The sequence below is a fragment of the Cibotium barometz genome, chromosome 10, assembly GCF_041138505.1.
Source record: "Cibotium barometz isolate CiBa-2024 chromosome 10, ASM4113850v1, whole genome shotgun sequence".
Classification (NCBI taxonomy): Eukaryota; Viridiplantae; Streptophyta; class Polypodiopsida; order Cyatheales; family Cibotiaceae; genus Cibotium; species Cibotium barometz.
This window is the reverse complement of record NC_141055.1, coordinates 24466955-24493647: the sequence shown is the minus strand read 5'-3', so window position 1 is coordinate 24493647 and position 26693 is coordinate 24466955. Positions and strand designations below refer to the sequence as shown.

Sequence of the window (26693 nt, the reverse complement as noted above, 5' to 3'; positions counted from 1 at the left end):
GCCTAACCACAAAATGTGGCAAATGTCATGCAAAAATTTACAGGTGATGGCAATGCCATTCAACACATAGAAATTTCTGAATAAGTGTGTGAAACTTGTGGACCTTTGAGCAACCAAACAAAAATGTATGCCTTTTCCTTAACTGTGGATGGAAAAGCACATTAATTGAATAGATCTCTTAATCTTGAGGATAAAGTTAACTTCACCAAGCTTTAGAATGTTTTCATACCAAACAACAGCTCGACGAATGTTGTAAACTCACCATTGATTTCAAGGACAACATGTTGGAATTGCCCCAACTATATGATTCCTCTGTTTGTAACCTTGGTTGCTTCTTTGGAGGCTTCAATCTTGCATAGGAACTTAGAGAGAAGCCTGAAAAATAGATTAAGAACCTAACCCTCTCGATAAGCACCGCATTGCTAGACAAATTAAGGCTAAGTTAGACTAGGGAAGGTCCAATGAACCAACATCTCTCTCCAAGGAGAGAATAGGTTTGGTGCTCAATTTGTAGCATAACCATATAAGTACAAAATGTCTAAATCTTGTATTGTGCATGTTGTATGCGATTAAGGAACCATGACATGTGTGATACCTACGGTTACAACAACGATCACAATTTCCACAACTCCCTGTAGTAAGACCAGCTTTGGCATTACCTCCACCCCCTATCCATAACAAGAATCATGCTTATAACTCAGCACTCAAGGCCAAAATGAGAAGAAGAGTGGGGAAGGTAGAAAGAGGTACCATTAGTGAGTATACAGGATGGGTCTGATGAGGCAACTATCGAAACCATATCCACACTCTAGCCAGGGGGAACTAGAATCTCAGGAAAAGGGGTGAAGTTGGCATGGAGAATAGAGTTGAAACAAGGCTAGCCACTCTAAAGGACGTACAAGAGTATGCGCAACTAGAAATTCAAAAATTGGAGACAACAAGGCCCTTAGTCCGAGAGAATTAGGAGAAATTCAACGAGAGATTAAGAACCAATCGGGCTACAAAGATAGTTTATCCGAGTTCAAAAATGACAAGAGAACCCAAAAGAACTTCTGGTTCCTTGCTGGAACAAATTGTAGAAGGGTTTAACTTTGAGCCTAAGATGAAGGAGGACTTGTTCAATCCTATGTTTGCCGAAGGGGATGCGATCATTTTTTAACAAGGAGGAGGACCGGTTTAATCCTATGTTTGCTGAAGCGGGAGAAGTTTCTCCCATGAAACGCGATCATTTCTAATTAAGGATCCTTGTAATTTGATAATTACTTAGACTATTAGACTATTCACCACAAGATGTAGCAATACTTGTGGCCTTTCTTTCTTCAGGACCATCGCTAAGAGGAATCCAATGCTTATGGATAGATCTAAAAGAATGGGTAGAAGGAAAGCTCTAATCTAGACCAGGGTCTAATGACAATCTACCAACACCCATTGAGGATGATTTGAATATGATTGGAGAAGCATAAGTGCTACCCCACAACTTATAGAAAATTTTGTCAACCATCTTAGGCATTATTATGAGAGTGATGACACGAATACAACATTACCGAACTGCACAAGAGTTATCAAGCTACAGCTATCCTAGATGGAGGAGTGGGAGTAAGTATTGCTTACCAAACAATGCTAGGGAAAGTGGGGTAAGTCGGCCTTATAGAAAATGGCCTGATTGTAATAATTGCAAATGGAATGATAGAAAAACCCATGGGAGTTCTACCGAACCTGAAGAGTAAGATCTTGTCATTTTGATTTTGCCATACTTTTGTGTGAGCTTTTCTAGCCAACCTGACTTGTATGACATCATCCTTGGTAGATCTTTTACAAGGGAGGCTAGATTGGTGCATGCTTTGGCTACCAACCACATATATTCAAGAAAGGATTCAAAAATCCTCTAGGGTTATTTTCTCTCATGGAAAACACATCCTATGGATTGCAGCGGCTTGTTTGGGCTTGTTTGGAAATGATTATGTTAACACAAAGAGAGCCACAACAATGCAACTCTATGAGACACTTGGAAAAATAGAGAAGAGTAAGGATGAAGACATGTTCTATGCTTCTCTTCTTTAAGATGATTTTTTTGAAAACTAGATGCATCTATTGGCAACAATAGATGTAATGGAGAAGGTAGGAACATAATATGTGGAGGAAGATGCCAAGAGAGTAACTGAGATTACCAATGTGAGAATGATGTGCCCATTGCTATCAACACTTGAAAAACATGTTAGCATGTCAACAACCGAACATAATTCTAGCAGCGAATTACATAAAGCCATCAGGCACCACATCTTTGAATGAAAGGTTCACAAATGGCTAAATAAGGAACGCTACCAGGCTAGATGTCATGAGACATTACGATGACAACCCACTGATGCTTAATTACTAAGATACGTCGAGGCTACTAAGATTCATGAAGAGTTCTCTAAGAACTGGGGAGAAGAATTGAGTTGAGTGATGATGCAGAAAGATGATAAGGCAATGCAGAAGCTTGAACTTTTGCTTGAGAAAATAGATTAGAGCATCAAACTTTTTATTGAGAAAGTAAACCTATACCTTTTTTGTTATGTCATTCCATAAATGTCATGTGGTGAGATCCTTCAATAAGTGTTTGCATGATATGCTCCCCACAAATATATTTGTATAATTTCTCACCTTTGCCATGCTAGTCTATAAGTACCTTTGTTGAACCTATTTCTCTGTTGCTTTCCAAAACAAGCAAGATGGACATGTAGCTTCTTGTTTATTAAACTGTAAAAGTGGCAGTCCTTCCACAACACTTTCATAGAGGAAGAGGTAGCTATAGTGGATCCATAAAAAGGGACTATGGACAAAGGACGAGGCTACAGTGGATCAAAGTGGACAAGAAAGCTAGAATGGATCCATAGGAAGATGCTATAGACAAAGGAAAGTTGGTGTATGCAACTACTATTGTGGGATTCCTTGCCATGCTCAAAGCTCCAATTATTTAGCTTGTACTTCAAACCAACCCCCTGATGAAGCTTCTACTTCTTAACAAATGTATGTATCTCTATGCATAGCATATATATATAACAAAAACTAAAAGATGATTGGTATGAGAATTTAGGAGCTTCAAATCATATGACTCATCACTCTCATTGGTTTAACTCAATTGAGCCAATACAATAAAATAATATTTAAAGGAGATGATTCTCAATATGTAATTGAAGGTCAAGGCATTGTTCCATTTCAACTAGTCCATGTGAAAGACTTGACAAATGTTCTTCTTGTTCCAAGCATTAACAAGAATCTAATTTCACTTGGTTAAACTATTGAGAGCAAGGTATGCATGTAGGATTCAATACAAACGGTTGTTTTGTTGGAAAGTTCAAAGATAATGAAAAAATAATTACCCAACCAAGAAGAAAGAATTGAAAGGCTCTTTTACATGTATGCAACCTACATCATGCTAATTTATCATATCAACCTCCCTCAAGTTTACTTACACTATGGTAGAAAAGTCGAGGGCATGTGAATCATAATAGTAAGGTGGTTGCCATGAATAAATAGATTGATTTGCTAACGTTATATCTTGACTTAGGGTTCTTGAGTTGTAATAAACTCTACCTTCTCCATTTTTGCCTTTGAAATCAGATTTTCCCCCTCTTACCCATTGAAAGTGCTAAATTCATTGTTTGCTTTAGGTTGCAACTATTCTTGTGACCTTTCTTCTGCTTGAACCAAGAGTGATGTTGGTCATCTAGTGAAGGAAACCTTTCCCTCACAACAATGAAGATGATAAAGTCCACTCCCTTGAGAATTCCCTATGCCATCTCTTCATTTTTTTTGTCTCACCAATTGCCCTAAGTTCATCTTAGATGTTCTTAAGCTTGAGTAGCTCACGCACACTCTCATTTGGACTCTTTGCAGTATCATTAGGATTTTCTTTCAAATGTATAGCTCAAATAGTGCTCCTACCTTCAAACATATTGGCAAGAATGTCCCATGCTTCCTTTGTAATTAATGTAGCATGTTGTCATTTACATTGATGTGATGAAGCCTTGATCTTGCACATGTTCTTGATCATCAACAAAGCCTACATCTTGAACTTTCAAGCATTGTAGTTGCATTTGTCAAGCTTGCTTGCATCACCCAAGAAGGGATATATAACATAGGGCCATTATTGTACCCAAAACTAAAGTAGAGCCTTGAGTAATTTGGTAAGGTTTTAATGAAATGCTTGCTAGGCTTTCTAAGAATCACGCTTTCATTCAAAGACATAGGGGTTGCTCTGATACCATACTTACTATTGATTGCTATCATAGTATCATAGCGCTATGACACTACTATAAATCAGTACTCTATTTGAATGAATCAATTTACAAAAGTGATGGTGAACTACAGAAACAATAATGAAGACAGAGTTAACAAATGGATGTAGTATAAGAGTTTAAACTATTTAGGAGACTTGACTCAATTCTAACCCTAAAAATCTCACATAGTTGTATAATTTGTCTTCTAGCACCTTTAACCATAATTACTCCTTCGAAGTACATTCAACCTATATGGATCTCTAGTGGAGCTTGGAGTCTTCAAGAGAAAGATATGAGCTCGAGAAATTGCAAGTCTCCATGGCAAGTAAGGTAAGGTTAGCTTCATGTTTGAGCAATCTTGTAAAGAGTTGTGTAACCTAGCTTTGAGGCTAGAGGCTCAAAGGTGGATAAAGGACACGTATTATGATTGCTCTCATGGATCCCTTGGGTTTGAGGTGGTCCCTCGCATTGGCTCTTTAGCCTTACCCGCGTTCCCTATTTTTTTTACATTCAGAGAGGGACTAGAACTTAGTTCTGTATAGTGAAGAAACTTTTATATAATGTGCTCCTATAGAGAGTGAGACTCCTGCTTGCACAGTGTGTGCTCCTATAGAAAGTGAGACTCTTGCTTGCACCGTGTGTGCTTATTTTATTGGGTGTTTTGTGGAATATTTATTCCTAATGGTAGAGCAAAATAGACATGTCTCGCTTGCTATAATTATAATTGTTAGGATCCTTCGTTATGGCCAACTTGGGGTAAACCCTCGGCACCAAATGTTCGAAACATTGTGGCATCCTATAGGAAGCGAACCTTCAGGTTCTTGGTCGTGCTTTGCTTCTTCACTAGAGCTTTTCCTAAAGATAAGACAGTTTAATATCCTTTTCATAAAGTTGCTAGTCTTATTTACAAAGCCAATTAGTGAATCTAGGATTTAGGGGACCGTAGCAGCTCCCATTTCAAGAGTGTTTATTGTTTATTCACTCACATCCGTGTTAAATTGGGTCATCTTGTCCTAAAGCTAGGTGGATCTAAAGGAGTCTTGCCTTCTTAACAAGGGATCACTTTGTTGAATATATTTGATTTGCTGGGATTGAAGGCAGGATGGGTTTGAGGAGGTGTGGCTTGAATGCAATATAATCAATTGTATTGTCATTTCTAATAATTTATCCAAATTGAGTTAACATTAAAGAAGTCTCTAGATCTGAAACTAATTTCCCATACATCTGTTTTGCTTAAGCTACAAATAAAAAGTTTTTTTTTAGTTTTTCTACATATTTTTTGTGCTAGGCTCAGGCCTGTAGACTCGTATCTCTATGCTCATGTTTGTAGATTCACGTACATGGGCTTATGCCTCTAGACTTGCACTTCTGGACTCACGTCTATAGGCTTGCGTCTTCTTTGTATAAAATAAGCTCATGTAGATATAGATATAGTGAGATAAGACTCACATCGCCTAGTGAAATCACATCTCTAAACTCCCATATGTAGACTCACAGCTTTAGGCATGATCACAGATGTAGCCTCACGTCTATAGGCTCATATCTTTTTTATATAAACAAGACTCACATATTTGACTTTTATGAAATAGACCTATGCATAGGTTTGTGTAGTGCTAAGCAAATAATTGTAATAAATGTCCAATAATTATAAAGAATAATATTTTTTCTTGAAAATTACAACTCGTAAAGATTATATGACAAGAAAATTCTTAGAGAACATGAGTAGCTATGTTCTTACGAGTCCTCAAGGGAATTTTGATTATAAATATTAGGTATACGTACTTCTAAACTTACGTATGCTCCTTATTTGGGAAGTGCAATCCCTGCAATTAGTCCCTCGAGTCATTCAGTCCCGAAGGTATGCTTCAGGCTTCGTTCGTTTCTTGTGACCAAATTCGTTGGTTCTAAGTCTTCAAGGCAATTTTAATTAGTTGGTATAATATTAGACTTCTAGACTCGGGTTCATTGACTCCCAAACTCGTGTAACTCAAATCTCGAGACTCATAACTCACATCTAACATGTTCAACCTCACAACTCATGTTTAGCTCTACAAACTCTTTTTTTGTTGGACTGTAAGCTCACATCTCCCAATCCTAGAGATGGTTTTGGAGTTTTTTTTTTAAAGACTTGATAAAAAAAGTGATTAAGATTCTTAATTCTAATTAATGGTGATTGAGGAAGAGATTAAGTGTTTTTAGATTATTTTTTATTGATTTTGAATGCTTCTAAGCTATCAATTTTAATAATGCATGTTAATGAAACAATATTAAAGCCTTGTGAGCTTCCAAATCGTGCAAAAGACCAATGAAAACATAGTGTTACTCTTTCCAAGATATGAAAATAGAATGCACCAAGCTTCAAAACCAAATAAAAAACAACAAAATTAGCATATCCAAAGCTCCAAGTTTGCATGCCTTTTAAATTACCTCCAAAATCGACACCAAGCAATATTGAGTGATCCTAATAGCTAGGTATGGATGGAAGAATGGAGCTAAGCCCTATACAAGTTCCCATTGAGAGTGCCAAATATGTTCAAGTTTAAGAGCTTACCTTAGCCTAGCCCAACTCCGTCATTGGGTCTTAGGTTAATGCAGCTCCGTGATGTGATTGCACTAACTCGTTCATCACATCCTCACAAGCTAGTTTGATTGATTAAGACTCCTTGTTTGATTGCCAACTTTGACGAACTAAATTGGAGTCTTGAAAAATCACTCTAGTGAATGGAACGCAATATGCCTAGAGCAAGACCAAGATTCAAAAGAATCATCTTTGGATTATTTGTCTAGTGCTCATTTCAAAATATTATTAATTCTAAGGGTGGTGTCCCATAGCTTGTAAAATACAGGTTTGACTATCTTAAATTTCCATGGAATGTAGATGGTGCCTTCCATCTTTCCTTCCAACTTTAACAATGAGGTTGTGTTATGAGCACCGTGTTGTTTCTCCCAATTTCCTTGTACACAACTAGCAAAAGGTTCTTACGTAGTGTTGCGGCTCAAATAATATTTCAGAGATTGCTAGAGTAGTTTGTGTGTGTGTGTGTGTGTGTGTGTGTGTGTGTGTGAGAGAGAGAGAGAGAGAGAGTTCTAAACAGTTATTTTTTAAAGGGAAAAAAAAAAGGCAATTTCCAAACATGCCTCCACACAATGCAAGCCAAAAAAAAGTCCACAATGACTACAGTTTATCAAGGGGGAGAGAGAGAGAGAGAGAGAGAGAGCATATGCATGATTTTTGACAAAACAAGAATAATTTAATTCATCTGACCATAAAATCCATTTAAACAGAAATATGCACCACCAACATACACGAGAGGGAGGCATGTAGTGAACTTGAGGATCACTGAACTTTTGAAGTTACAAAAAGCTCCATCAATCCCTACTTGTGACGCCTATGCTTCTTTTTCCGTTCACGAGGCTTTCTGCCTGCTGACCCTTTCCTCTTCCCTTGGTTGCGTGCCCACAAAGTGCTCTTGAGCCCAGCTGAGTCAGCCTTACCTTTCTTTGACTACAAAACCATAAAAAAGGAAAACATCTGTTATCTTGTTCAAATTATTACTTCGTTACTTTCTTTATTTGCACAAAGTCAAACAAAAACTCACAGTGACAGAAAATGTTTTGAGAGGATCATCTGTTCGGGATCTTCTCTTTCTCTTGAATCCAGACATCTGTCCAATGGCAGCTCTTGCAAGCTTAACTGCTTTACTTGCAGCCTCAGTGGTGGGATCCCGCATATATTCAGGGACAGTCTTTAAGTGCGGCAGTGGTGTTCTTTTACTCAAAACTTTATCATGTTTTAATAATTCTGACAGCGAGGGGAAAAAATAAATAAATGAACAGGCAGTTGAAAGTCTCTCTCTCTCTCTCTCTCTCTCTAATGATTAAGACGTGTGCAAAAAATGTGGGGGATGCACGAGTGCAGACAAGTGTGAATCAAAACAAATGCGTGATGTATAGACTCAAAATCCTCACTGCATGTAGGAAAACTAAGTGTTGTAGTGCTAGGTGTGAACATGGACTAATAAAGGGGCACTTTTTACCTTTTAAATTGAAGGGTGTTTCCCCCCTCACCACACACAAGTGTGAATCAAAACAAATGCGTGATATATAGACTAAAAATCCTCACTGCATGTAGGAAAACTAAGTGTGGTAGTGCTAGGTGTGAACATGGACTTATAAAGGGGCACTTTTTACCTTCTATATTGAAGGGTGTTTCCCCCCCTGACCACACACAAGTGTGAATCAAAACAAATGCGTGATATATAGACTAAAAATCCTCACTGCATGTAGGAAAACTAAGTGTGGTAGTGCTAGGTGTGAACATGGACTTATTAAGGGGCACTTTTTACCTTCTATATTGAAGGGTGTTTCCCCCCTGACCACCCGGTGTGAAAGGACACCATATGGACAGCATTTCATTATTATACCTTGTACTTGTGGTAGTGTATATACAACCTTATCATTCTAATACATTCAGCATGGTGTTGCTCTCCTACCTCTCTCTCTCTCTCTCTCTTTTTCTGCCCCCATTTCTTGCACGTTAGGGTTAAGCCTAACCCAACATTGCAGAGGAAACCAAAAAACAGATACAACAAACCAAATAAACATGCGCAATGCGTGAGACTGCAGAAGCTTTTCTTATGTCACTGAAAAATCATAATGGTACACTTTAATATGCAACTGGAAATTTCATCGAAACCACACTGTGTTACACAAACTCACTTAAGCCCACAAAGCAGATTGCCTCATGTACAGGGCCACATTTGGCAATCGGCCCATGGTGATGAGACGTACTACAGGAGGTGTTAAAGAACCAGAAGGTGAGGCTATGTTGAATAATTCACGTCTGGCCAGCACTGTTGATATTATGGAAGGATAAACATGCTGAATATGTATGACTTCATCCTTGCCACCGGCTAAAAGTCTCCCCATATGGAACTGTGTCCCCGGTGTTTCCCTCCCCAATGATCCAGGGTGAAGTGGTCTGGCTTGAACTCCTAGTCTTGTCACATGCATCCTGCAATTGAATTCCATGTGGACAGAGATCTTGAGTCAAGTAAAGCCATCTCAGGCTACAGAGATGCTACATAAGCCCACCACCAGTAGCTGATCACCCAATCCATGGGATCTTTTGGCCGTGAAAAAGTGCATAAGTCACAGGGCAGGCTGCGGCTAGCTCTGAACTAGATGAAACAACATCAAGCAACTTCCCCATACAGTACCCTTTCTGCACATACAAGACCAACCGTGAGCAGTGGCAGCTGACTCAATTTAGAATCGCCGCGCTCTTGACCACAGCACGGATGCTACAAATCAATTCATACCAGTCAATCCGAAGCGTATTTACAATCATGTCTAGAGAGAAAGTTCATTACCCAATTGTCACCTTGCCAATGACACGTTAGTGCTGACAAGGTTGGTATGTGGTCCAAACTAATGACTAGAGTGTTGTCGGTTATCAGTGGGACCGTTGTGGAGGATCTTTGGAGCAGTTCCTGTCTCCACAATATCTCAAGCATCTTGAGGAATGAACCCAAATATTGCATGAACCAAGGTATCTTCATTAAGACTGTCCAGGCACAGACCAATTGTCAAGCCATAATGACAATAACCCATAACTCACTTATCTAGTCATAAATAGCCAATATCCATAGAGTTATTAATGATGAAACCTAGCCACCTACATCAGTCTGCTTCTCCTAATCTCAAGGCTCCCCTAACCCTCTCAGATTAGGCCCTAATCTCGAGGTATGTAACATACTTCCCCTCCTCATACGTTTACTCCTAAATGAAGCCACAAAACTGATTTTTCAAACTAGCCTTTGTCTCCCACCTCGAGTTCTCTTCCGCCCTATCTTTCCACTTAATTTTATATTCAAGGATCACCTTATTTCTAAGATGTCCCTTCCTCAAGCTAATAATTAGATATGGCTCATGTGGAACAAAGGACAAGTCCTCAACCTCTGCAAGTTATTGAGTAACAACATTATCCTCAACCCCCACTTTCTGCTTGAGTGTACTCAACATAGAAAACTGAATGAACGTGCACATTAGGTGGCAATTCTAGCTTTTAGACCACCTCACTAATCTTCTTCAAAATTTGGTAAGGTCCACACATAGTTGCCAGGCGTTTCATAAAACGCGTTTCAAAAACGTTTCATAAACGTTTCTTTCAAATCCCAGAAGTTTCAAAAACGTTTCATACAAAACGGGGGGGTTATGGGCCCCAAAATTTATATATAAGTTTATAATATGTAAAAAATATGTTTCCTTCCCTCCAAAACAATATTAAACATGCATCATTTACACATTAAAACATGTTTTCAAGTAAAAACTAAAGAATCTAGGCAAAAAACGCTTAAATCGTACAGTTTCCAAGTGAACATGAATGAAACGCGTTTCATTCATATGAAACGTTTACGAAACATTTCGTTTCATTCAAACTGAATGAAACGCGTTTCATTGCAACTATGGGTCCACAATACCTAGGAGATAACTTCCCAACCTTTTCAGTCCGAAACATCTCAAAACTCTCGGGTACTCTCAAATATACTAGCTTTCCCTCGGATTACTCCATCGGTGATCCTTCTTGTCAACATAAAACTGTGCTCTATCTTCAGAACTTTTGATAGAATCCCGTGCACTGACTAGCATCTCTTGCATATCCCCTAAGAAATCTCTACTCGCATCAAACTTAATACCCTTAAGTCCTATAGTTACCAGATATCTAGGTTGATATCCGTACATCAAAGCATAAACGGATTGTAACCAGTAGCCAAATACTTAGCACTATTGTAGGCAAACTCGACCATAGGGATGCACCTCTCCCAATCAAATGGCCGCCTAGAGATGTATGCACGAATTGTATCATCCAAAACCTAATTCACTCTCTTTTTGCCCATCAGACCGAGGATGATCACATAAACTCATACACAGCGTAGTCTCCAGTTTCTCCAAACTAGTTGCCAAAAGTGTCTAGAAGAAACTTCTAGTCCATGTCACTCACTATGTAACAAGGTGGACCATGCAATCTGAAAAGCTGCTCAACAAATTGTTGTGCCAATACAATTCCTTTCACAGTCGTTTTGTGGGTAAAAATCTTGCCATCTAATCGAAGTCTATGCAACCCGATTTAACTTCCTACACTTTAGTTCCATGTCAAAGTCTTGCATAAGTTCTGCCCATCGTGCCTTCCTCCACCTCATCTCAGGGATTCCCTAACCCTACCACATTACGCCCTAATCTCAAGGATTCGTATTAGATACGTCATAGGTACTCCTGAGGAAAGCTATGGTTGGGAGGTGAGCTAGCCAATCCCTCCAAGAAGGTCTTTTGAACCAACCGCTGATTGAGTTTTGCAAGCTATAGCCTCTTTTTATGCACACTAGGCGCAGGTCAGAAACCCTAATCCCTTCATGTGTATGCTCCTAAAAGTCACAAAAATTACATGCACTACTAAAAAAAAACATTTTTACGTCATTAGAATGAAAGTCCACATGGTACAGAAAGTTTGAATTCTCTCTAGTATACCAAATAAATGTGTTAGTTCAAGTGGAGAAAATCTCACCCAGATCAGTGGGATGGTCTTCAAAATGAGCTTTTAGTCTGCAATGCCCATGCGTTCAAAATTTCAAAACCATGCATTAGATGAGCAGAAAAAAGTTTGGATAAACAAAAGCACCCTCAGTTTGTAAGCAGTACCTTTCAGAGTTCAGAATCTCCAGTCGTAGCTCCTTGGCTCTTGCTTCCTTTATTGCAACTTTTGTCACCCCTCTGGCCACATCCTTCCACAAGAAACCAATTCTAAAATGTGGACAAAAGTCATGACTATAATCCTATAAACCACATGCACAACGCAAAGAAACCTAATGAAAGAGGTTTTGCTAATACATATAATGTACAGAAATAGTCACCAACCTAATGCATAAAGATTCACATACCATAAACTATTTGTGGCAAACTATAATGTCCCAAAAGACTTAACTAGACTTGCAGTACGTATGAAGTACTAAAGCTGATTAGTAGCTCAATTACGAGACACTTAATACTAATATGATTACTAATAAGTTACTAATTAATAAGCAAGTGTAAAGTGGCCTTAAAGTTAAAGAAACTCTCACTTGTGGTCAATATAAGTGAGGATTAGTCTCTTTAATGGGCATTCCCAAGACCCTCAGAAACATAACCTGGATGGATCAGACTAGGTCTGGCTCCAGCCTTACACCCAGATGGTAAGTTCTGGTGGTATGGGACACCAGGACTTCCGGCATAGCTTTGGTCTAGCCTCAGGCTCGAGTGTGCTCCCAAGGGGAGCTATGGCTGTGTGGTGAGCTTGCCAAACCCTCCAAGGTCCATTGAACCAATATATATCTGAGTTTTGCAAGTTAGAGCTGGTTTGCGAAATCTTATGCATATTGGGTACCAGTCAAAAACCCTATACCCTTTACATGCATGTTTCACCAATTTAATATTGATTAATAGCACTTTATTAAACAAAAATAGATTAAACACTATGAACCTTGGGCACCTTTACCTCAGCTCTATATCTCAAGGATTCTATGGCCTCCTTAGTGATCAGGGGAAATGGTATTATACGCTTTGTAATTCCACCGTCGTTGCCTCCGTTAAGCATGTCTTCAGTCTCTTGCAAAAGATTTTCTTCTTCTGGAGAGACCTGCAAATACATAAACACGGGAAATTTCGTTTCTAGATGAAAGAAAATTGAACTTGTTTTTTTGAAACACCAATATTACAGACCTAAAATCATCCAGATGCAGCATATCAGTATGCACCTTCTGGGCTCTTTCTAGATTACTAAACAACCCACCCTAATTGTGAGCAAAGCACATTAATAAAACCTTGTACCATTGAGACAATTTTGACTTCACATATCTGCCCACCCAAGGCACTCCTGGCAAGGTGCATACAAAACAGCCTTCATCCCCTTATGATAAGAAAGACAATTTGAGGCACTCAAATCCATGTGCATATGTTGTAAAACTGTTTTAGGTGAAGGAGAATTTGTCATTGGAAACTAAGCAACCTGCAAGAGATATACCAATGGAAAGTTCAGGTTATTTCCCAAACTTTACAAAAACCTAACAGCAAGCTTGACTCTGTGAGAGTCTACTCACAAAGCTTCAATTCATCAAGTCCACCTGCAAGGGGGTTGAAAGAGAAAATTTGGTTGAAACAGGCATGGAAGTGAGTAGTTTTAGATTAAGGACAAGTGTGTGCCCATGCACAGTGTGCGTAAGCCTGAGTGAGTAGTTTTAGTTTTAGATTAAGGACAAGTGTGTGCCCATGCACAGTGTGCGTAAGCCTGAGTGGCTGTGTGGGTGCCTGTCTGTGTGCAGTTGAGTGTGGGTGCATGTCTCTGCAGGTCTGTGATGTGTGTGCATGCATGCAGGTGCACACGCGCACACCCACACACCCCTTCTTTATAGATGCATAGAAAAAATCTCTAACATGTAAGACCGTGGCATTGCCTTAGACCCTAGGACATCCCCACTCATGCCATTATGACAATGGATCTAAGCCAATTTCATGTAAAAGATGTCTTTGCTTTAGAGCTTGCATATGGACCCACTTAACAACTCTCATACTGCTTTGGAAGTGACCGTAGGCAGACTCAACTAAAAAGAAGGCTATTATTTTGGATCAAGCTTCTACTAATACAGCAAACACAAAGTCAGCATACAAAGCAAAGAAAGTAAATAGCATACTTACAAGGGAAACAGATGCACCTGTGGATTGGGCACGACCTGTCCGCCCAATTCGATGCACATAAGTTGAAGGAGTTTGTGGCATGTCAAAATTGATGACCTAAAGGCATAAACAAAGAAGGTATACCTTTTAATTGTTGTGAAGTAAACTGCTTTAGTGACTAAGTTGGCACGGACATAGTGAGGTGGCCAATTCTATAAAAAATGCCCGAAAAAGAAGCCGGAGGCATTAATGTAAGTGGGAAGGCCTAAAAAGGGGTTTTAGCTTCAGACATAAATTGGCCACCTCACCCACTAGCGTAGCTTCTACACTCCCTATTACATACCCATCCTTGAAGGTATCCCATGAATACAGCTGATGTAACATAAACGAGACTAAAGTATGTTCAAAACACTTACAGTTCGCACATTCTTGAAATCAATTCCTCGTACGACTCCAAACTCAGAGTCCCCAAGAAGCTGCTTTCCACTTTTCTTCTTTCCAGTGGGATTGGATCCACCTTTCTCCTTCCCGTGACCAGACTTCTCGGCATCATTATTATCGTCTTTCTTGAGCTTCCCATCATCAGTGGCAATCAGGTAGTCAAATAGACCAATGTTGAATTCCTATTATAACGAAAACATGATAATAAGAAGCAAAGATATTATATAACACTCCTAATCTTCTCCCACATTGGTGATTAGTAGGTCTATTTTGCTTAAACAGCATATGACTAGCACACACAAGAACATACCTGCAATATATGCAGTCTAGAATTCTGCGGCAATTGGGCATTCAATACTGCTGATCTTACACCAAACTGCAAGATAAGCAAGCACAGAATCAAGACATCAACCTAAAAGAATTACTGGTTCTTTCTTGGGGCTCCAACCAAAAAACTGGTTGATGAAGACTTGGTGATTGGAACAAGGGTTCCAAAGGAAACTTAACCTGCTCAAGAAAAAGTTTTAGCCGGAACCCAGTATCGATTGTGTTGACGAAAATAAGAACCTTCTTCTGAACGAGTTCAAGATGCAACAAAGCCAGGATATTGAGCAGCTTGTCCTCTCCTTTGCAAGACATCTGTAGGGTGGTCCAAGTTTGCCAATATTAGCCACAGAAGGACAGGACTTGCTCGAAAAAACTTCTCTCCTATTTCACATCATCTCTGCACATAATTATAGATTAGGGATAGAGGATGCCAAATGATAAGCTGGCAGCTGCCCCGTGCCCAAAACCAAGCATCCACCCACTAAGAGGTAAAGACGGGTCTTCTGGATCCAGAGTGAACATGCTACTGCTTCACTGCTTATCCTCAACACGGAGAAACTTATTGCTGAGGCTCTTGACCAAAGGCTACATAGTTACATCTAGAAGATGTGTTGCTGTCCATTTTCTAATCAGGGGGTACTTATGGCTGAGGCTCACGATCAGAGGATACTCATGTGCACGCACACTTTAGGCTCAAGTTCTGACCTCCTTTTATGACTGCTGTATGTAGTTCTCTCCCTCCCTCTCTCTCTCTCTCTCTCTCTCTCTCTCTCTCTCTCTCTCTCAATGAGAGAGCACTTCTCAAAATTGTATGCAAAGCCTGGCAACAGTCATATACTACCCTATTTTAGATATTCTAGATGGATGAGGAGGATGCTAATACTTGCACTCATACTCACACGAGCTCTACCATGTATAGTATTCTCAAATGTATCCACATGATCATTATGATGCTGAGATAGACATAAAGCTAGTCCCTTTCTGAGTTTTTTTAGTCTTTTCCGTGACTTGGTATACGATGGACTTGTACTAATTTTTAATGCCATAGACCCATTGGGTCTTTTGAAGACATTAAGATTACTCTCTCTCTCTCTCTCTCTCTCCTCTCTCTCTCTCTCTCTCTCAGATTTGTACCGGACGAGGATGGCATTATTATCACAGTGCGACATGCACTTATACCACAAGCTTTACAAGGTCCGAGGGATCATACAAGTCAGAGACTATACCCCAGGGATCCTTTGGCCCCGCACCCCCATGGCATCAATAGTGAGAGCCAAATGCCCCCGCATCTGGGGATAATGGCCTTCCCCCTATGAGCTACAAATCCAAGACATACCACCCTTGCTATCTATAATGAGATAGCACAGTGGCCTACATCATGAGAGCTTACTAGTTTTCCATATAGGGGGGGCTCCAACATGGTCAATTATCTTATGGGATTGCTAGAACTAGCTGAAGGACAAGGTTGTCCTAGGGTTTGCAAGAGCCATGAGAGAGGCTATGGTGGCTGAAATTGACACATCATCATGGCATTGGATAGAGATAAACAATAGAGAGAGAGAGAAAGAAAGAAAGAAAGATATATTAAGCGTCTACTAAAGACCCAATGGGCCTATGAGACCAAAGTGGTACAATGATGTCCATGGCATATCTCATCATGGGATGGAAAATAAAACAGAATGAAAACATAAATATAGCTATCTCACTGGGGTGATACAAAACTGTCCATGGAAACTCGTCATGGAATACTAAAAACATAAAAACATGGGAGCAACATCAGCTCCGAGTAGATGGTATACCACTCTCCAAAATGTCAAGCATGGGGTTGACGAGTATGGCCGAGAGGTCTCCCTCAACTATGTCACGTGGAAAGGTAGCTCAATGGCGGTGGAGCATGTCCTGGATCTGGAGTTGATGAGGTGATCGTGGCCGACGGGGTCGAGGGCGTCGGGCACGCTGGAGTGCAGAGGCTTGGTCCGAGGTAACTCCTCTCGGGCGAGTTAGGTCCAGAGCAGCTCGTGGAGGGTCCACAAGATCCACTATGTCGGTGTCCTCCACCTCCTAGGTCCGGAAGAAACTAGTGATGGTTGGCTGCCAAGGGAGGGGGCGGGGTAGCTGGGGCCTGTGTCTCAAGAAGGTGTCCCTGTGTCTGTGGAGCTCAAGCAAGAAGAGGCCCAGGCAACGCGCTAGTCCTGGAAGTCAATGATCCTGGAGAGTGGACCGAATCCCTCACGAAATAGACAATGAAACCTCCCGCGGATCTCATAGTATACTGGGCAGCGGCATATGTAATGCTCCTCTGTCTCAACCTCTATGTGGCGTAGTCAGCAGATCCTCTCCTCTGTGTGTGTCCGTACAAGCTCCCCGACTCTGAAGATGCGCTAAACTCTACCTGTCTCCACTCTGAGGCGGTGGAAAGAAACCTGTATCTGGCCAATTGCAATCCGCATGGCATGGGACATGTGAACACTCAAGTAGCCCTGCTACTGGATGAATCCATCCTCAGTGAGTGTGAGGAAGTGGTCTCTGTAAAAGTGCATCTTCGTGGGGAGCTCCGGGGGTGTGATCCATGTGCAATGTGTGTAGAGGCTAAGAAGATCTCACCGGATAACCCGGTTGGTATCCTCGTGAGACAGCCGGAAAAAAAGGGAGTCCAAACTGTGCTGAAGGGGGGTAGGCGGTCCATGCAAAGCCCATATACTGAGAACCAAGTGGAAACTAGTGCATACCATACTCCAGAGTGCCCCTCAAGTGCTAGCTGTCTAGAGGACTCCAGGGCAAGCCTCGGGTACCTGTGGGGATCCATGTGACTGATGCGATGAAGGTATGTGACTGTCTGGAAGAGTGCCTCCACTACCATCGGGGCTGCAGCAAACTCTACCTAGATAATCTGGTGTGGGACTGATGGTTTGTTGCAGATCATACGAGAGGACATCATGACCTGGGGCCTCTCAACTCGCTGCCAATCCTCATCGGATAAATCTGCCCCCAGAAAGCCGCTCCATACATCAAGGCTGGTGTGACGAGGGTGTCAAAAAGCCAGCCCTTCGTCCTGGGCTCCTGGAAATGTGCCTAGAAGCACTGCCGCTCAAGTAAGCTCAAGGCTGCATATCCCCGCGTCACTCTAGCATGTGCTACGGGAAGCATGGTAAAGCGTGGGCCATTGAAAGTGACACCAAGGTAGACATAGGATGAGACAATCTCCATAGGATCCCCTCTATATGTGAAGCTCAATCTGGATGTGACGGGGCGAGAGGTATTGAAGACCATTACCTTGGTTTTACCAAGGTTAACAGAGAGGTCCCGCTGAGTGCAAAAGTCATGTAAGTCATCCAATTGTCTCTGAAGCCCTTCGGCTGAGTTTGGGGATCAATATGCCTGCCAGTGTGGGACCAGCCCCGCCTAATCCATCAATGAAGCTCGAGATCTCATCAATGTAGAGGCCGAAAAGAGTGGGTGATAGAGGGCAGCCCTGTTTCACCCCAATGGTGCTGGAAATCTCCTGTGATGTACCTCGTGGGGCTCTCACTCGTCCGGTGACGGACTCATAGAGGGCGATGATGCTCCAAACCATGTCAGATGGGACTCCGATCTCCCGTAGACGGTGTAAAAGGCGGGCTCGGGGTACAGTATCAAAAGCTTTGCGGAAATCCAGAAAGCAGCAGTAAATCCTCTGGTGTCGTGCTCTACCCTCCTCGATGATGGCACGGAGGGTGAAGATGTGGTCAAGGGTAGAGTAGCTCCTCCGAAAGCTAGCCTGTCCTGAGGCTCTGCATCCCTGGCTCTCTGCAAATGAACTGAGCTTCGCCTCTAGCACTGATCCATAGAGTTTGGCCAATGTGTGGCCAATCATGATCGTCGTGTAGTTATTAGGATCAAGTGGATCTCCGGCTTTGAGGATGGGGGTGATGGTGTTGGTGGACCAAGAGGGTGGAAATCCTTCACAAAGGGCTCTATTGAACATGTAGGCTAGTAGGGACGCTAGGATATCATGGGCATGCGAGATGTACTCGACAGTGAGTCCCTCATGATCTTGGGCTCGCCCATTGCGTAGTCTACGAATGGCCTTGAGGACCATGCCCTTTGTGAAGAAGGTGGAGGTGGTGGGGCGGGGGTCTGGTGGTGGGGGTAGGGGTAGGGGTGGCTGATGGGGGATATGATAGAGGGAGCGTGCATAGGAGTGCCATGTGCCTGGACAGGTGATAGGTGTGGGAGGGTGATGTTCTCAGAGTTTCCTCCATGCCTCTTTGCAGTTTGGCCCTAAGAAAAGTCAGTATAACTCGTCCTCTTTCTGAGCATAGAACTCCTGTTTCTTGCATGGGGTGAGCCGTTGAGAAATCCGTTGCGCTTGGTGCTTCGTGATTTGCCCAATCCATACCTCATGCTTAAGGCGGGAGCATGTGGCCCGACATTCGTCATCATACCAACAGTTCTGGGGCATGGAGCCGCAAGGTGGCTTGGCAGTAGACTGCCGTGTGCAGATGAAAGAAGCTGTGGCGGATGTGTGGAGTATGGTGGTGAGTTGTGTCGTGAGGGTGGATAGGGGGACAGTAGGTTCCACATCCTGGAGTTGGCGGTAGATGTGACGGAAAGGAAGCGCACCTGAGAGAGAGAGAGAGAGAGAGAGAATCCTTAAGTGAGAGATAAACACATGACTCAATGATGTGACATTAGATCGTATTCTTTCAATGAAGTCATGTACCTTTATAGGTTATAAAGGTTCTCTTTTGCTTATGTCATCACACACACATATTTAGATATTATTTTTACCCCTCTAAGAGGTGGTTCACACATAGACACATAAGTGGGTGTTTACTCCTTTGCTAGAAGATGTTCACACACGAAGACCTTCATTCCCAACAACCCCCCCTCAAGGGATTACCTCATACCATGTCAAGGATAAATCTATATATATACCTAGATGAATCCAGGAACATCCAAATTCACCTTATAAGAAAGTGCAATTTATAAACTCATGTAGGCATCCACAAGGATAAATCTAGGCTCATTCGCTCTAGTTTCGCATGCCACTTATGGGATCCCAAGGGTAGAGTACACACAAGATCACGTCACAGAACCACAACAAAAAACAACACACAACTGAAAAGAACACCACATATTTTGGACTTTAAAAAGCCCTTAAACAAACACACAGATATTTGACATACACATGACAACACACATATGTGCCCTGTGGCACCAAATTTATCATCACCACCCTTTGATACCAACTTGGCCTACACATTTGGTGGCTCACTGTTGCGTAGGAGGGCAGCTAGCCTACACACACACACAACCTCAAGCACAGAGAAAACGTGAGTGCTGAAAAAGATGTACTCAATAATGAATGAAATGAAAGTACAAGTGAGTACTAAAAAGCCTAGGGCTATATGCCCAACACACAAAAGTGTGTTCACACGGGGGAAAAACATGTGTCCAATCACAGGGAAAAAGTGCCCGTGAGTAAGCTGGGTTCACACCTGAACTAGCCAAGAGTGGACATGACCAACAAACCCCCCTCAAGTGAACGTTGTGAACGGGTAGCAGGGTGAAAGCTGTGAATGCTGCCCTGCACTATGCTCCACAATAAGAGTGATCAAGAGAGATCACGGTGGCAAAGATGAACTGCAGTGCCAATGGGAAAAGCAAGCACTATATGACGGGGAAAAGGAGAATCCCCAATGTCATAGTGCTAATGCTAGAGCACAGTAGTACATAAACGCATCACCTAAAATGCATGTCAAAGATCAAGTGGACATCAACTGCATAAAATCAAGAGGCATCGCATAATACCCCCCTTGAAGGCAAGCATCCAAATGCCAAGCTGAACGGCATGTAATCCACATCAATGACAACAAGAGAGCAAAGCATAGCTCTGTAACTGCACCAGTGATAAGCATAAGAAGAGGTAGCAGATATACACATGTGTAAAGGCAACGAGATCCAAAAGTCATGCCTATGAGACATGCAATGTAAGCTGCAAGAGAAAAACTCATCAATGGAGGATCCGATGAGGAAAAATCAGCAATGGTAGGGCTGATAAAAGTAAAAATTCAGCAATGGGAAAAGCTGAACATCGGGAGAAAATGTGGGGGCTCGGGGCCTACATCAGCCAATGCTATGAGAGGATGGGTAAACTCTCAGCGATGCCATGATCAGTGGCATGTATGGCAAGTGTAAAGATGCATAATCCCACAATGAATAATATACATGTGACATGTCAAAACCATGAGGGCAAGCCAACACTGGCCAAGTGTGTAGAAGGCACTACCAATAAACATCACATGTGAGAAAGTGACAATGTCAACACAGTAGAAACAATCCCGCTGCAAGGGAAAACAGCATAAAAGGCATCTCCAATAGACATCAATTAAGAGAAAGCGTCTAGCATAGACAAGCATAAGTGACCATGAGGCAAGCTTATGGGCCAGCCAATAGCATGGCCAGCATCATGGTCGCCAGCAACAACCGGTCGGCCTGATCACAGGACAGCATTAGAATTATGCACAACATTCACTGTTGCAAATTTAGCATTTTTTGTCCATTTTCTGCTGGTCGACAGCCCTTCCTTGGACCAACCAGTAGCCATACACCATATATAAGCAGCGCTGATTATTCAGCATAATTCATCCATTATCAAATCAGTCCTACAACAGTTCCCAGCAGGTAAAGTGTGCCTACAACCACCGGCTTGTGCATACTTTCAGCAGCATTTCCAAGTCTCCATGAAGAGCATCTTCACCATTCAGCCAGCGTATGTGCATTGCTCATTTTTGGGATTGCATAGTGGTCATCGAAGAGCAATTCAACAGAGCTTGGACAACATCTGGATCAACCTACATCTGGTCTACATCGTCCTTGTAGGTGGCAATCCTCAGTCATCATTCATATTCATTGTAAAAGTTCTCCAAAGAAAAATAAGCAAATACTCTTGCTTGCAAGGGGGGCCCTTTAGTGGGTAAATTGGGACCCAATAGTGTGTCGATTACTATCTGCTTTCTCTCTCTCTTCTCCTCTCTCAAAGTGGAATTGCACAAACTCACGGGTATAAATAAGACTTTGTTCGCGTTACGACGATCAACCTATTGCATGCACCAGGACCCTTCCCCATTTTAAAGAAGATCAATGAGGTTTCCATTAAGCTGAAGCTACCCTATATTGGACCTCCTCTCTCTCTCATGTGTGGATCTATGATGGGGGTGGGCAAGCTTCGCTTTCTTGGATCCTATGCCAAGCCTCGTCAGAATTCCCGCTTAGGAAGAGTTGGTGCAAGTCCTCGTGCTGTTCGCAACAATGTGCTCGTTTCTTGTGGCAGCGAGTAAGGTACCGGTAAATCCATTCAGCTCTATGCTTCTAAATTTGGCCGGTAGCTAGCTCACGCAAAAGACGTGCATGTGTGATATGGCATTCGTCGTCATACCAAAAATTCTCAGGCATGGTACCTATGTGGGCTGTGGAGGTGGACCAACAGGTGCGGATAACTGTCGGTGGTGGATGTGTGGATAATTGTTGTGAAGATCACAATCAAGGGTGAAATGCATTTGGGTGTAGTGTGAGATGGACGGTGCTTGTGGTGGGGTAGGTTGTAACATGCGGAAGCTGATCTGCATAGATAAGATCACAATCAAGGGTGAAATGGGTTTGGGTGTAGTGTGAGATGGGCGGTGCTTGTGGTAGGGTAGGTTGTGGCATGCGGAAGCTTACAGACAGGTTATACTTCGAATAACGAATTCAGCACCTTGGTTCCAGATGATTGCACAATGTAGCGGAAATAAGGCACAGTACACCCAATTAGGTCCCAAATACCCTCTACAGGGCCCCCACCAAGGATGGTGTATTGCTTTATTGAATGATGAGAAAAGACTCAAATCTGTAGATCTTCCTGTGGCTGTAAACCTTCAGCCTGTGAAGGATCTGGTTCTTGACCTTCAAGCTTCACCTTTGCTTATTGGCTGTCCTGGACCTTGGAACGCTTCAGCACTTTGTTAATTGTAAGATGCCTAGAGCAAATGCTTATATAGTCCCTTCTGGATGTTGGTCGGTGGGTGATAAAGGCAGTCGGCCCATTTTATTATCTCCACGACCTGAATATTGTGCCATTTAATATGCGCCTTGCACACTAGGTGCTGGCCTGCCCTTTGTGCCTTGGCCACACTGCCCAGGCTGCCTATGAGGCTGGCCGACAGGCTGTCCAGGCCAACTAGGCCTGGCCGCCTTGCTGCCCAGGCCCCTCAGGCCTTGGCCGACAGCATGCCCAGCCATCCTTGGCTGTTGGGCATTGGCCATGGGCCTCCTTGGCCCTAAGGTGACCCAAAAGAGTTACCCCCTTCGTAGGCAAGGGTATCAAACCCTTTTCTGGGGTAGTCCAAAGGGCTGCCCCTTCTTCTACATGCAACTACATGCAGCTACTCAAATGCCTGGTATCTGGCTACAAGCTAAACACCTGGAACATCTGTCATCGTTCCAGAGGGTGACTCTCAGTATGGACTGGCACTGTTTCATGTGCGAGACTTGTACACTTGACATCGGACGCTTAGAATGGAACCCTGGCTGACTTGTCCCGGACTGGGATTCACAAGGGACCAGTATAAGAGGCGAGATCACCCATCAGCTGAATCAAACCTTCTCACTAAACCCACGACCTTCCAACTTGCTGCACCACAAGGAACATTTTCTTACTCAGTTCTACAATCATACTAAAGTGATACAATTGAAACTTTGAAAAGATCAACTGGAATTGCTAACCGAATCTTGCGATCCATTTACTCCTACAATGAAAGGTAAACTTCAAGTTCTTAAAAGAGAAGTCATAAACACAAACGCACACGTACACAAATACATTTATGCAGGCATACATATATACATTGTTTAAGCCCGCCTTGTCTCGAGAAGTTAAAAATGAGACTTTTAGGGGTAAATTCAAGATGTATGTCAGTTTACTGGTAGAGTTCAGTTTTTTTCGAAAAAGGACATGCGCTAAGACTCAATACCCAAAATTGTTGCACTGAATCTGGGACAATATTATCCTTTGCATTGCCTTCGACTTCAGTGAGGGTCAGCGTCACTGGGTTATGCAACACTAGCTTTTTAAGCTTTTCCACATCTGCACTGCCACCATCCAAAAAGATGAAGTTAATAACTGTTTGATTGCAGCTCAACTTTGAGCAAACATGAGCAGGAACTCAAACTTAAGCAAATAATGGCATACCTTGAGGTGGCTGACATTAAGAGGCACTGGCATCTTCGTGGTATATGTGGTGCAAGGTTTCGAATGTCATCCTCATAGCCATAAGAGAGGAGGAGGTCTGCCTACACTCAACAAAGCCAAAAGGTTAGTGAAATGCATAATTTAAATGTTCCCATAGTTATATTTGGCCAATGCTATCTTTTACATCATTGACTATGTTTGCAATCACTCAACTCATTAGTTATCATGAATGCCTTACTAAAGTGCAACTCAAACTGCTGAATAGTAACTCTCATTGTAAAAAAGCCCATGCATTCCCTAAAGACAACGCCCTTTAAGGCCTAACATGCTTTTACTCACCCCTTTGAATGTTAATGCTTCTAATCACCCGTGACCCTTGCCATAAACTGAACCTATCCCATCTTACACCTTACACGTATAGCACAAGACTCACAGACATTCCCACCGGAGGACACAGGGAATGACACGCCAGATTCTTGCCAAGCTCTAGCAGAGCCTCTGCAATAGCTTGTCTCCACAAAATCTTTTTGTTTCCATAAGGATCGCTCAACTAGAAAGCCACCATGGTCAGACCAGATACTTGCCAGCAGTGTGGAATCCTAGGGTCTGGATGGAACTTCCTTTACCATCACCCAACAGCACAACAAGTATAGCAATGAAAAGGAACACCTGTCATCGACTCTACTTGCAATTGGTAAGCTTTAATGCTTAAATATGGAAGCAAGTAGCAGGAGGGAGGAACCGGATTACAAGATCACATACCCTGTGTAGTGTTCTCTTGTCCTACGTGCTCTCTTGCAGATTGTTGCTACCATGTGTTGGTAGAACAATAGAGAGTAGATGGTAGGGAACATGGGCTCTTGAGAGGGTAGTGTGGGTTGCAAGTCTACATCGACAACCACTTGTTTGCAATACTGTATTCATATGGTCAGAAATGCCCATGACACTATGTACTTGATTCTCCCAAGATCAATATACTTTGTTTGAGGGAGGGATCGGCCGTTCCGGCTCATTGTGTGTGTCTTGTAAATTCAGCAATTTACTTCTTGTATTTGAGCAAGTGTCCATCAAATTTTAGTATATTTAAGTGTATTGATTTGCATTGTATTCAACCAAGTTACAGAGCTTGTACCTCATTGTAAGTCTGCTCATCTTCCCCTAAACTCCCGAGGTCCCAGGGGGTCTGAAGATCTGTTTGGCCTGCACCAAGGTTATCTGAGGAGGATTCGAGTTTAGTGCTGTGGTGGGAAGTCTTCGCGATGGAAGTCCTTGGAGTGAAGAGATCTTCGATTTGTCGCATTTCTTCGCGACAAAATTCTTCAAGAGGATGAAGGGAACCCTAGGAAAGCTTCCCCTATGGTTCAACTTGAGAAAGGAGGGCTGAAATTAGGGTTTTCAGCAAAAAGACCAAAAATTACAGCAATAAAGAGAGCTGTTTTGCTGAATTTCAGTCATTGGGAGTGTGTAGGAGAGTGATAAGCATCCGGAAACACTCTTGGAAGCTTGAGAAACACCTTAGCAAGCTTGGAAATGGAGTTGGGAAGGAGAAAGTGCAGAAAATGCAGCCCAACAGCCCTCATGAAGGAATCTCTAGAGAGAGAAGGAGGAGTGAGGTGGTGAGTTGTCCAGTGTAGGTGGCACGCAGGAGCTTTGTGGAGCAAGCTAGAGTAGACACATGGCTGGTTACTCCCTTTGTACAAAGGGGATAAGGTCTAGGCGGTGGACATTGGGTTATGTCCACCTCGGGACATCAATGTGTGTAAACACCGAGCTGGCCATAATTTATAAGTGAGTTTTGGTCGCCCAAAACTTAATGAAGTGTGTACACACTCACTTATAAATTAGTGCTAACTCCTAGAGCCAAGTTTACGACCAATACTTACCACCTGTCACATGCCACAACCATGTCAGCAGACAGTTTCACACACACGGTTCGCGGGCGGGCGTCCCCTTACCCGAAACTACACATTGGTCAAGCAAGCATGAAAACAGCATGCAATTTCAATTGCAAGCAAGCACATAAAGATGTTATGCAAGCAAGCACATAAAGATGTTATGCAATGCAGCATTGGTATGGACAATCTCCGTTCATGAGACTATACCAATATAGACGTGCTCCAGGGAAGTACACGAGGTACCAGACCCAATGGAACACCAATCCACCAAGCATTTCCGGGCATGTACACGGAGGCACAAGTCCCAACGGAAAGCCAAGTCCACAGTATCACATGAGTGGCATCAATCCCCGGCATATACAACTGCCATGGACACCAGTCCAATGTACATACATGATAAGAAAGCACGGGTGGACCAATTGGGTGGCCAAATGGTGACATCCCCCGGCTTCTAAACAATTGTCCGCAACTGAAAAGCATCCAAATATGTTTGAAGCACATGCGGGCAATCTCTGAAGAACTCTTCATCTAGCCATTTAGCATAATGGGAAGATAGTTCTTAAACTTCACAAGGTAACGCCTCACAACTTTGCCTGCAGCAAGCTTGCGTTCCTTGTGATACACAATCTGCTCTGGCTGCAAGATCTCCTCAAGCTTATCCACTTCTGGTGGATCCTCAATGACCGTTTCACTGGGCTCCGGCCCTACATAGTTGCGAAGGAGACTCACATAAAAAGCATTGTGTATGTGCCAATGACTAGGTAATGCCAATCTAAAAGCCACTTCATTGATCTTCTCGATCACTCGAAAAGGCCCAAAGTACCTGGTTGCAAGCTTAGGATATGCACCCTCTTT

General features: G+C 42.5%; 1 protein-coding gene across 3 annotated transcripts in view; it reads right to left on the bottom strand.

Annotated features, from left to right (window-relative positions):
• Positions 1 to 7491: 7491 nt before the first annotated feature.
• The window catches only part of LOC147634688 (P-loop containing nucleoside triphosphate hydrolases superfamily protein), a 50584-nt gene continuing 31382 nt past the window's right edge, over positions 7492 to 26693 (bottom strand). For 2 of the 3 annotated variants that reach the window (XM_086803827.1, XM_086803828.1), the window contains 11 exons: positions 23944 to 24044; positions 23726 to 23843; positions 14916 to 15047; positions 14719 to 14784; positions 14384 to 14590; positions 13989 to 14084; positions 12793 to 12933; positions 11961 to 12043; positions 11827 to 11864; positions 7862 to 8064; positions 7492 to 7767 (listed from right to left, as the gene is read on the bottom strand). In XM_086803827.1, coding sequence (XP_086659953.1) covers positions 7639 to 7767; positions 7862 to 8064; positions 11827 to 11864; positions 11961 to 12043; positions 12793 to 12933; positions 13989 to 14084; positions 14384 to 14590; positions 14719 to 14784; positions 14916 to 15047; positions 23726 to 23843; positions 23944 to 24044 — 1314 coding nt within the window. In that variant the 3' untranslated portion in view covers positions 7492 to 7638. Of the gene's footprint in view, positions 7768 to 7861; positions 8065 to 11826; positions 11865 to 11960; positions 12063 to 12792; positions 12934 to 13988; positions 14085 to 14383; positions 14591 to 14718; positions 14785 to 14915; positions 15048 to 23725; positions 23844 to 23943; positions 24045 to 26693 lie in introns of all 3 variants that reach the window. The other variant, XR_015266776.1, reaches the window with a different exon arrangement.